Below are 12,763 nucleotides of genomic sequence, written 5' to 3'. Positions count from 1 at the left end.
TACTGTCTGACTTTCATCTTCTCATTCGATTACCCCCACCCCGTCATATTTCCAAGCATCTTTTCTGATCATCTCTCTCTTTTCACATATCTAAAAACCTCTGGAGAATATCTACTATTGAGCCTCCGCTACTTATGGAACTTCCGCCAACCAGGAATACACGCACCGCCAACCAGGCAGCCGGGACCGGAAGTCGTCATCCAGACCAGGTTCCCTGAAGCTGCGATACGTACATCGCATTCGTGTCACCTAACGGGACACTCTCACCAGGGGACACCACTTAGGCATGCCCCCCCCAGACTAGAGACTATACAGAGGCGAACTATATGTTTACATATGTTTTTACACTTTATCATCGGAATCGCCGGACCGGAAGAGATGATGACGCACTTCCGGTCACGGACATGACGCAGCGCTTGTTTTTTCCATAAATACCAGCCCTAGGTGGATGCCAGTCACTGCGCCCAGGAAGAAGAGCACCCTGATGCTCGAAACGCGTCGGCAGTGACTGGTATCCACAAGTTAACCATCAGGACCAACCCAGTGCTAAGGTATTTGGAGCCTAGAGCAGGGTGCACACTCCGGACTGCATCCTGCCCCTTCCTCCCATCCTTGCAGGCTCCAAATACCCTTAGGGGTAAGAAGAATCGCACCTTTGTTTTATGTGTTTTATACACTGCTCTTATGTGTTTTATACACTGATTATTATGTTTTTACGTTTGTACCAATAAATTACATTATATTTTAACTTTGGCGCCCAGTACGATTACCACACCCACTCCACTAGCATTTCCAAAACTTAAGGTCTGAGGGTGACCTTAGTGGTAATTTTCAGGCAGCCGAAGGAGGCGCGCGGGACAGAGTACCTCCAACAAACCACAACCAATATTATGGTTGGGGAATCAGCTGGAAAACTGCTTTCGAAGGTACCTTTGTCAAACAATACAATCAGTCGCAGAATCCAACATATGGCTGAAGATCTACAGGACCAGTTAATTGAAAAAATGAAAGGGAAGGATTTTGCACTGCAACTAGATGAGGCAACAGACAGCAATAAGGATGCTCATCTGATTTGCTACACACGCTTTATAGCTTGTGACAATATTGTGGAAGACCTTCTCTTTTGTAAAACTATAACCGACGGTATAAAGGCACAAGACTTGTTTCAGATCATTGACACTTTTATGATTGAAAACCAGTTAGACTGGACAAAGTGCTGTGGTGTCTGTACTGATGGTGGCCGTTCTATGTCTGGCTGTTATGGAGGATTGCAGGCACTCATACGAAGCAAAGCTGTTGATGCACTGTGGACCCACTGCATTATCCACAGGGAAGCGCTTGCATCAAGGCATCTGAGTCCTCCACTGAATGAAGTGATGGAAAGTGTATTGAAAGTTGTAAATTTTATAAAGACTCGGCCACAGAAGGCAAGGTTTTTTAGAAAAATGTGTGAGGATATGAGCTCTGAGCACACATCTTTGTTGTACTATTGCAGCTCACGATGGCTCTCCCGTGGCAATGTACTTTCTCGTGTTTATAGATTACACCAGGAACTGTACTCATATCTTGAGGAAGAAGAACACGAGTGTGCCAATAATTACGTGGATACTGTTTTTTTGTCCAAGTTAGCCTACCTTTGTGATATCTTTGATAAACTGAATGCACTGAATCTCTCACTGCAGGGAAACAACACCCACATTCTCAAACTCTCAGAGAAGGTATCAGCATTCAGGAAAAAATTGTTTCTTTGGAGAAGAAAATTAAATGAAGACAGTTACGATGACTGCTTCCCCATGTTGCATCAGTTTGTCACATCCAATGATGTTTGTTTCACACATGAACTTAAATCAGTTTTTGAGCAGCACCTAAAAAACCTCAGTGACTGGTTTGAAAAATATTTTCCTGAAAATATGGAAAAGTTTGTATGGATCCAAGATCCATTCAGTAATAGCGCCCCAACGGAATTTACTTCTGTAGAAGAAGAAAAACTAATCGAGCTTTCCTGTGACAAGACCTTGAAAGCAAAATTCAGCGGCATGGGACTTCAAGAATTCTGGATATCCATTAAAGATGAATATCCGATGCTCAGTGCTAAAGCACAACAAATCCTTGTTCCTTTTGCAACAACATATTTGTGTGAAGCCGGGTTTTCAGCAGTTGCTGTAATTAAAAGCAAATATCGTTCAAAAATCAATGTGGAACAGGAAATGAGGGTGGCCGTGTCCAAGCTGATCCCAAGGTTTGAAAAGTTGTGTAGTTCACAACAGGCTCACATATCCCATTAATAAGTGTTGTAATTGTTGATCACTCTTTAATAACTGCCTCTTATTGTTGTTTATTTTGTTTTATGTTATTCCTGTTAACAAGTGCTGTCAATTGTTCTTTGAAAGAAATCGAATTAAAGAAATACATTTTTTTCTTGAATTTATGTTTATTATTTTTACAAGCAAGTTAATAATAATTTTAGCATTGTTTTATCACAACTACTTTAAAAAAGGGACAGTTCGGTAATTATTTTGGCTTAGGGGTGCCTTGGACTGAAAAAGTTTGGGAACCACTGCTCTAAGCTTAGAATTGTTGTTGATGGTACCACAATTTTTTTTTTTTGCGTTCCCAGGAGAAGCGGCTAGCTGGTTGGATGGCATACATCCTGATAGAAAACAAGTTCCATTTAACAAGCCTTGCCAAATAGCAATGTTATTATGGATTGTCTGATTCATTTTATTGTTGTTGTCTCCTTTGGATTTTTTTTTCTGCAGTTACTCTTATATGTGGTGATACTGTGTCAGGGGGATCTGAGGAGGGTACAGGGGGGAATTTTGCTACATTAAGAAACTAGTAATTATGTGTGGGGAAGCAGCATGGGCAAGGGGTGGCGGTTGGGGAAGACCTCGATGGTGGCCATTAGTCTATTGCCCTGAGTGTTCGACCAATTCGGTGGAGTGTAGAGAGGTGGGATTGGTCAGGGGGGGCAGGGTAATAGGTATGCCTAGGGGTTTAGGTCATACAGGGAGGGGGAGGAGGGGGGGGGGGTTATGTTTGTTTGTCTGGACACCTGTGTATGTTTGCAATACGTATAAACTAAGATCCCTGGTAATAGATGTGATTAATAGGCTCCATGCCCGAGTCTCAGAAGTGTTCTGGCAGAAAAGTAAAATGTGTCTTAATATAAGAAGTAGACCCGCATGGTTAGAATAATGACTTGGAATGTTCGAGGCCTGAACTGTAGGGTTAAAAGAGCATTGGTTCTGAAACAGTGTAAAACATTAGACTCCGAGGTAATTTGCCTGCAAGAGACCCACCTGTGTGGGGAAAGACTAGTATCTCTGAAACACCCATGGATTGGTCACATATTTCACGCTCCATTCTCATCAACCTCTAGGGGAGTTTCGATGCGAATTAAGAAATCTCTGGTTTTTGAGATGGGAACAGTGAAGATAGACATAGCAGGTAGATATATTTTTCTAGAATGTGCAATAGAACATACCCACTTCTGTCTACTCACAGTATATATACCCTCCCCCCCCCCCCGTTTTCCTATGATGTCATAAAAGCGGCGGTTGAGTTTGCGGCCTCTTATCCCAATTTCTATGGAAGGCGATAGGTTTGCAGAATTTATCGAGGAAATTGGGTGGAACGGTCCATGGCGGTTAAAGCACCCCGACCTCCAGCAATTCTCCTGCTACTCGTCATCCCACAAAGCCTTTTTAAGAATCAATCTGATTCTGGTCTCTGAAAAACTCCTCAATTAAATTACACAAGTGGAATATAAGGCCCGCGGGATCTCTGATCATTCCCCGCTGATTATACAGATAGATCTAGAGACCCAGACGGGCTTTCACCATTGGAAACTTCAGCCTTTTTGGCTTGCCCAAATGGGGGAACAGGAGGAAATAGAGGGTATTATTGAGGAGTTTTTCGAGATGAATAAAGGCTCAACTTTAAACATGTATGTGTGGGACGCTTTTAAAGCTTATATACGTGGGGTCTTTATTTTAAAAAATAGCTTTTTTGAAGAAAACCAATTGCCAGTGGGCAAATAAGCTCGAGGCAAAGATGACTAATCTAGAAAATAGCTATCTATCCAATAAATCAGATCTAGCCAGAACAGAGTGGCAGGTGGCCCAAAAAGAGAGTGGGTAGAGCACTTACAAGATACAACATGTTGTAGGATGGTTATCGGGACCCATAAATGGTACGCTAACTCAGATCGTGCGGGGAAACTCCTGGCTTATCTAATGAAACAAGATAGACCCTCTAATATAATCCCTATGATTAGACTTGAGTCTGGTGAAAAAGTGACCAAAACTACAGAGATATTAGATGTATTCTCTGAATATTTTGAGGGTGTTTATGAAACTAAATCAAAACTCAGTAATGAAGAAATCAGGGAATATCTCAGGGGGATAGATTGTCTTCCAGAAATATGCCAATAAATAGGGACCACGGCTGTTGAGTGTCTTTCAGGACATTGAGGAGGAGTGTTTGCCGCCCTCAATGTCAGAGGCCTCGATAATAGTGATTCCGAAGAGCGGTAAAGATGTGACCCGGGTGGACTCATTCCGACCTATATCTTTAATCACAACCGATGCCAAGATATACGCAAAGATTTTGGCAAATAGAGTGAAGAGAGTTATAGATCAAATTATCCATCCGGACCAAACAGGTTTCATGGCGGGTAAATCTACTATGATTAATATACGTAGGGCTTTTACATACCTTCAAAGCTTAGAGCGGGATGGATCGAGAGCAGTGCTCGCGTCTTTTGACGCGAACAAGGCATTCGATTCAGTGGAATGGAATTTTCTGTGGGGTGTATTACAGGCCTTTGGTTTTGGAGGGCGGTTTATTAAGCGGGCTTCATTATTATATCAGAATCCGAAAGCCAGGATGACCATTAATGGTTATACCTCTCCTTCTTTCTCTCTCTCCAGAGGTACTCGCCAGGGATGTCCTCTGTCTCCCCTGCTATTTGCAGTGGTGGTGGAACCCCTGGCATGTATATTGAGATCCGCGCTGGGGGGAGTGGAACAGAGACCGGGGAGTAATTTCGTTTCACTATATGCAGATGGTGGGACTGGCAGAACCGTGGTCAGACCTACCCAAAGTGGTTAAGCTTATACAGGTTTTTGGTGAATATTCTGGGCTGAGAATGAATCGGACGAACTTTATTCAATTAGGCACTAATGGCAGTAATAACCCTGATGAGTATGGCCAATTGAAGAGGGTAGAAAAATTTCAATATCTGGGAATTTGGTTTTCTAAAATAACAGCTGATTTCATTTCCGTGAATGTTACCCCATTTATAAAAGACCTTCGGTCTAAATACCGGTGTTGGAATAGGCTTCCTATTACCCAAATAGGACAGGTAAATCTGGTAAAGATGGCAATCTTACCAAGATTTGTATACATGATCCAACAATCCCCAGTGTATATAAAGGATGAGTATTTTAGAAAAATAAATAGTATAGTCTCATTATTTGTGTGGAGGGATAGGCGGCCTAGAATAAGATTGGACACTCTTTGTAGGGATAGAGAGAAGGGGGGGGGGGTTTAGCCCTCCCAGACTTTAAAGTTTATTATATGGCAGTCCAAATGGTCCATATCTGTTCCTGGATAAGGCGGGGGGAGGAGACAGTGGAACTGCGGAAACTCAAGGAGAATGTGGATCCAGAAGTTACCCGACTCCAGAGGTTGACAGTGAGGAGGCTTACTAAGGATTTGCCTCCAATTATCATCCAAGCTGTCAAGGTTTGGAGATGGGTATGTAAGATAACAAAATATGAAACTCTGGATCCGGATACTCCAGTCTTCTCCCTGCATGCATTAAAGGATATAAAAGAACAACAGGGGGCGAGGATATGGAATGCCTTTGGACTCAGTTCCATAGGACAATGGTATCAAGAGGGGGTGTTAAAGGCTTATTCCCAACTACAAGCTGAGTACAATTTACCTAGGGAAATGTTTTTCAGATACCTGCAAGTCAGAAGTGCTTTGGCTCATTTTAGTGAGGGTGATCTGTCGAATATGGTGGAATACCCTGGCAAGAAATTTATCAAACAACTAGGCCCGCATAAACTTTCTAAATTATATAGGTATCTTCACTCCTATGCTCAAGAGGAAGAGCTGGAGGCCTTACGGCGTAAATGGCATCAAGATATACTCCATATAGATGAGTCTGGGTGGATCATGGTAGTGGCCGGCCCTAAATATGCCACCAATTCCCTGCAGATTCAGCAGGTCCAATTCAATATCCTCCATAGGAGTTACTTAACCCCTGTAAGGTTTAAAAAAAAATGTCAGGCTCTCAGTTAGATAGGTGTCCAAAGTGTGGCGAGGGTACCTTTTGGCATCTGCTGTGGTCATGCAAGAAGATAAGTTGGTTCTGGGAGGGGATTTGTAATATTATGGAGCAAATTGGTATTCCGCAGATTCTTTTGAATGAATGTAACCTAGTTTTGGGGCTAGGGGAGGAAGGGGATACAGCACGAAAATTCAAAAAGTTGATTAGGAACTTAGCGGCAGTAGCGAAAGTGATTATCGCTCGTCAATGGATGTCCTTTAAAGGTCCGGAGATAGCAGAATGGGTTAACTTAGTTAACATGATCTATGAACATGAGAAATACACATACGCCTCACGCGGCACGATTAAGAAATTTTATGCGGTATGGGGGTATTGGAACCGATCACGTTATTATAAAGTAGTTAAATAGATTTAAGCAAGTAAGCACAAATTAGCTATAAGCAGCTATCATAAATACATAGTATAAAAATTATATATATATATAACAAATAAATAAACAAAATTAACACTATATATGGACTTGTTGCACTGAATTTTTTTTTTTCTCCACAGTGGGTAGAAACTGTAAACTTAATGTGTGCACCGTGTAGGACTGGGGTAGCCGACCCTAGTCCTCGAGAGCTACCAACAGTGCATGTTTTGCAGGTCTCCTCACAGAATCACAAGTGAGCTAATTAGCTCCATCTGTGGATCTTTTAAAATGTGTCAGTGATTAATGAGTGCAGCAGTGCAGCAGTTAGGTTGCCTGGAAAATGTGAACTGTTGGTAGCTCTCGAGGGCTAGGGTTGGCTACCACTGGTGTAGGGCATAAAATAAGGCAGGAGCCCGTGGAAGGCGGTAAAGCAATCCCCAAGCGGTATGGGTTCTAAAAAAAAAAAAAAGGAACCTTAATAATCTCTGTAGGGCGGGAGGACTAGAGGCATAACCAGGGGTAGTATGGTTAAAATCAGGGCCTTGGTAAAGGATGGCGGTAATATGCGTATTGTGTATATGGATTTTTGTCAGGGGGCTTAGTGTATATGTGTTTCTTCTATTTAGAAGTTGTGATGTGATTTGATTATCTGTTGAAAATTATTGATATTTCTCTTTTTATATATGATGATGTGATATGATATGATGAATTTAAATAAAGACTCAATAAAAAAAAAAAAAAAAAAAGGCAGGAAAGCAATGTAGTAAAGCAATGAGGAAGGCTAGACAGATGCTTGGTTGCATTACTATGCTAGGTATTGCCATACCTTAAGAACGGCCTCATCTTTTCATCGTGTGAACTTTGGGAATCCTTAAACTGGGTATTTTTCCAGGACTCTGATACTCACCTTCAAACAAGGATATTCATACCACATGGTAACTATATACTGGTGTTGATTTGGTTACAAAAGTCAATCCTCCATAAACTTGAATGCTAGCTGGAAAAATCTTAATTATCCCTTTTTAATATCTTTGATTTTATATCAATTGAGAATTCTCATGTTTATTGTATTGTGTGCTATTTTTATTCATTTTTGCATTCATTGAATAAAAAATTGTAATAAAATTATTTTCAGGAAAACCCCAGCGCTGTATCAGAGCTCTTTTTCTTTCTTCATTGTATATTTGGGAGGCTTATACCCTCCCGATACAGCAGCTATAGCAATACTGGAGGTTCCCCTTTCTTGGCTACTATTTTTTAGTAGAGCAATTTAAACATGCTTGGGATAGGCATATGAATATCCTTACAAAGAAATAAGGATTAAAAAGGGTTGAGATTACGTGAAGGGTTTAAAAAAAAAAAAAAAAAAGGAGGGCAGACTAGATGGACCAAATGGTTCTCATCTGCCGTCAAATTCTATGTTTCTAAAGGAACCCTACATAGCTGAGGCTTCTGCTCTTAAGAAGATCTCGTCAAGAAACCAAAAGAGTACCACCGATTTTGATTGTATCCATCGGGGCCATCGCATCACATGCCAACCAAATCGCATGCGATGGACCCGATTTTTACATTGGAATCAATGTAAAATGGTCCCTAAGACCCGATTTTACAATGATTTTAATGTAAAAAGCCCCAAAACCCCCCATTTTAATACCAACCCCCCCTCCCTCATGTTTCTAATGCCCCCCCATTGTTAATGCCACCCCACTATTGACGCCAACTCGATGCATGGCAAGCGGCGGCGGTACGCGTCCTCCGACCTTTTCATACCCCTACTATCCACGTCGGCTTGGAGTTGATTTTATATAGTGTGGCGAACGCAGCGAGCCACCGAGCCCCGCAGATACCTTCACAGGTATCCGCATCCCCTCGACACACTATATAAAAATTAACTCCACGCCGACGTGGATAGTAGGGGTATGAAAAGGTCGGAGGACGCATACCACCACGCTTCGGGTTCGCGTTAACAATGGGGGGGGGGCACATTAAACATACTTTTTAACCATATTCAATGTGAAATGGGCCATATTGGCCCATTTCACATTGTCACCTATGTAAAATCGGGTTGATCGCTTGATTATAATGGCCCGCGATCAACCCGATTTTCACTTTAAAAATAATTTAACATTGTTCCCTATGGGAAAATCTGGTTGATCGCATTGCGGCCCCTTATTAGGGGCCGCGATCAACCCGATTTTGTCTTTCACCGGCAAATTAGCTGGTGATTGACACAAAATCGGGTCCATCGCGTTGACTGTATGCCTTAAGTGCCTTAAACTTAAGGCATACAATCAACGAGATGGGCGCCGTGCTAGGAAACAAGTACCACCAAAAGTAATGCTAGATGTGAGACTACTAAGAAAACTAATGTGATTACATATCTATAATGGGTGCAAAATGGGCAGTACACACTGGCCTTACCTCTCTGGTGTCCCTGGTCAACATTGCACAAATCACTGGGAAAATAGCACTACAACCATCTTCCTGGCTAAATGCACAGTAGACTGTAGTGCAACTACAGTCCTCACTTAATCGTACTGCCTCCTAGAGAGGAGGATGAGCTCTCTCCTTAAAACACCCCTACCAAAGAACACAGAAGCGCTTAAGTTCCATAGAGTACAGTGGAGCGAAGTGAGCAGTGTCAAAGCATGTGTGCCAATACAATGGAGTATACTAACACAATGCTGGATAGAGTTGACATACAAGATGCATGGAAGAAATTGAACAGTGGGACAAAATACGTTAGGTCAGAACTAGGATCCATGGGTGCCACCCTATAAAAACAATAAGAACCAGGCACTGCAAGGGAAGTTGTCCCCAGAAACAATCAATTATGTTTTTCAGACAATCTTTTAGAGTAGATAGACCAATAGGACCTATGATGGCAGAATAACCTCCTGGTCACAGCAATCTCTCTCAAGAGCAAAAGATATAGAGACCTGTGCCTACTTAGGCACTTTTACCTGTACCCCTATGAGTAAAATGGAGCAACCAGATATTTTCAAAATCATTTTTTCAGGATGTAAACTTCTGGTATCTTACATATATTACTAGAAGAGGAGAAGCACACTTAACTATGCAGAACACCAGGTACAGGTAGATTCAAACTGTACACAACCTTGAACCAATCCCAAAATATCCTCTTATAGCATCTATTTGTCCTGACACTGCATAAAGATTTTGCACACCTAGAAATCGACCATTTAGGGGAACAAACAGAAGTCTGCAAACCCATAGTGAAGGAAAAAAAAAAAACACTTTATAAAAAAATCGGTTTCTATATAACAAATTTATGTAGCAACAAATAATTCTAAATGATGAATATTTGCAATACCATGTGCTCAAATGATCGACGTTATGCAAGTAAGGTGATCATAGCACCAGGTGGAAGAATTGAATTGTGCAGCTAAGCACTCTATGTACTGTATAATGATGAATAACCTTGCTGCATAAAAAGCAAGGATTATACTCACGATAACACCTTTTCTTCGGAATACTTCATGGCAGCCATTACATTGGGTTCATCCCTCTCTCTCTCTCTCAATTAGACAGGTAGTTTTTTCCCCTAGGACCAGACTCCTCCTCTTCCATATGCTATATAGCCGAGCACCTCCCCTCTGACCATAGTCTTTTGAATGTCTCCGCCCAGATCCTAGGGAAAAAACAGAAACAGGGAGGGCTAAAAATTATGAGGCTGCCATGAAGTATTCCGAAGAAAAGGTATTATCGTGAGTATAATCCTTGCTTTCTCCTTCATACTTCATGGCAGCCATTACATTGGGATGTACCAAAGCAGTAGGGAGGGCCATACAATACCTTAAGACAAGGCTTGCCTCAGGACTTCACCTCCAAACCGCACTTCTGCCACATCCAGGGCATAATGCTTAGAAAATGTGTGCAGAGACGACCACGTGGCTGCCTGACATATTTCTCTGGCTGACACATTCGCCTCTCTTGCCCATGATACCGACATTGCCCGTGTGGAGTGTGCTTTAATACCTTCCGGGACTGGACGACCTACTTTCCTGTAGCAAAACGAAATGACATCCTTAAGCCATCTTGAGATTGTCTGTTTCGCCGGCACGAATCCTTTCTTCACCCCTTGCGGAATCACAAACAGATTCTCTGACTGTCTGAAACCTGCAGACCTGTCCAAATAAATTTTAATGGCTCTGACCACGTCCAACGTGTGTAACTTTTCTTCTCTTTTATCTGACGGGTTGGGATAAAAACAGGGTAATAGAATTTCTTGATTCAAGTGAAAAGAAGATACCACTTTTGGCAAAAAGGAATGCTTAGTCTTTAAGACTACTTTGTCTTGAAAAATCTTCAAATATTGATCCTGTATACATAAAGCTTGGAGCTCTCTGACCCTTCTGGCCGAGGTGATTGCCACCAGGAAAGCTACTTTCCAAGTCATAAACTTAAGGCTTGCTCTATCTAATGGCTCAAAAGGAGCCAACATGAGACCATTTAAGACCAGATTAAGATCCCATTGTGGAATCATAGAACGAATCCTCGGACGAATCCTCTTGATCGCCTGAAAAAACCTTTTCACCAGACTGTGATCAGCAAGTCTTCGGTCCAACAGGACACAACGCTGATATGTGCACCTTCAGTGTAGACCCAGCTAGCCCTTTGTTGAAACCGTCACATAGGAATTGCAGCACCTTTCCTTTGGACCAGTTAGCAAATATTCTCCACACTCTGTAGTAAATTTTGAACGACACCTTTTTTCTAGCCTGAAGCAGTATCTCAATCACTTCTGGCAACAAATGTTTCCTTCTCAGCTGCTGCCTTTCAATTTCCACGCCGTCAACGACAACTTCTGAGGATCCTGACATGTGACTGGTCCCTGGGACAGGAGATCCACCGAGACTGGCAGGAACAGGGGCTCTGCTACTGCCATACTCTCCAGCATCGGAAACCAAGCCCTTCTGGGCCAGAATGGCAGGACTACTATTACCTGACACCTCTCTGTCCTGATTTTCCACAACACCCTGTGAATGAGGGAGAAAGGTGGGAACACATAAGCTAGAGCATGGTCCCACTTCTGCGACAGGGCATCGATCCCGCACGACCCCTGCACCTGGTACCTTGAGAAGAATCGAGGAACTTTTTTGTTGGTCGATGATGCCATGAGGTCTATTTCTGGCATGCCGAAGTGCTCTACTATTAGCCGAAAGACCGATTGCTTTAGTTCCCATTCGCCTGGAACTAATGTACTGCGACTCAAGAAGTCTGCCACTTGGTTTTCCTCTCCTGGAATATGCAACGCTGAGACGGACTGCAGGTTTGCTTCGGCCCAGGACATTATGTTCTCTACTTCGTCTAGCAACACTCGACTTCTTGTACCCCCTTGGCGGTTGATATAAGAGACCGTTGTGATGTTGTCTGAGAACACTCGGAGATGAGCACCTTTGATATCTTCCGCAAAGAATTTTATTGCCAGCCATACTGCCCTTAGCTCTCTGTGATTTGAAGACCATTCCCTTTCTAGTCTTGACCACTTTCCTTGGCACGACTTGCCCAACCCGTGAGCTCCCCAACCGGAGGCGCTGGCATCTGTAGTTATTACTACGAACGTTGGACTCTCCAGTGCCCCTCTTCTTTCTCTGAGACTTTCGAAACTCCACCACGCCAGAGACTCTCTTACTGCGTTTGGGATTTTTATTTCCTGATCCAATGACACGTGGTTTTTGGAAAATCTCAGGAGGAACCACTGTAGTGGCCTCATCCTCCATCTTGCCCACGGGATTACTTCTACTGCTGAGGCCATCATCCCCAGTAGACTCATTGCAGCTCTCAGGGATATGTGCGGATCGTTGCGAATAAGTGTAACCAACTGGTGGATTTTTTCGCACCTTCTTTCTGAAAGGGATATTTGGAAGGTCACTGTGTCCACTAGAATACCTAGAAACTGGATGCTTTGAGAAGGAGTAAGACGACTTTTCTCCCAATTGATCATCCATCCGTGATCTTGGAGAAACCTGACCGTGTAATCTCGGGCCATAACACTTTCCTCCTCGGAACGTGCTGCTATCAGA

The 12,763-nt window shown here is 42.7% G+C and overlaps 1 protein-coding gene across 1 annotated transcript; it reads left to right on the top strand.

Moving 5' to 3' along the window:
* The first annotated feature begins 968 nt into the window (after window positions 1–968).
* Window positions 969–2,285, top strand: LOC146072998 (protein FAM200A-like). Its single transcript, XM_083180170.1, has one exon. The coding sequence runs from the start codon at window positions 969–971 to the stop codon at window positions 2,283–2,285; it is 1,317 nt and encodes a 438-aa protein (XP_083036296.1).
* Window positions 2,286–12,763: the final 10,478 nt, after the last annotated feature.

The sequence above is a fragment of the Crinia signifera genome, chromosome 4 (assembly GCF_055691185.1).
Source record: "Crinia signifera chromosome 4, ASM5569118v1, whole genome shotgun sequence".
In the NCBI taxonomy this organism is placed as follows: Eukaryota; Metazoa; Chordata; class Amphibia; order Anura; family Myobatrachidae; genus Crinia; species Crinia signifera.
The sequence above is the reverse complement of the archived record's forward strand: the minus strand, read 5'-3'. Positions and strand labels throughout refer to the sequence as shown.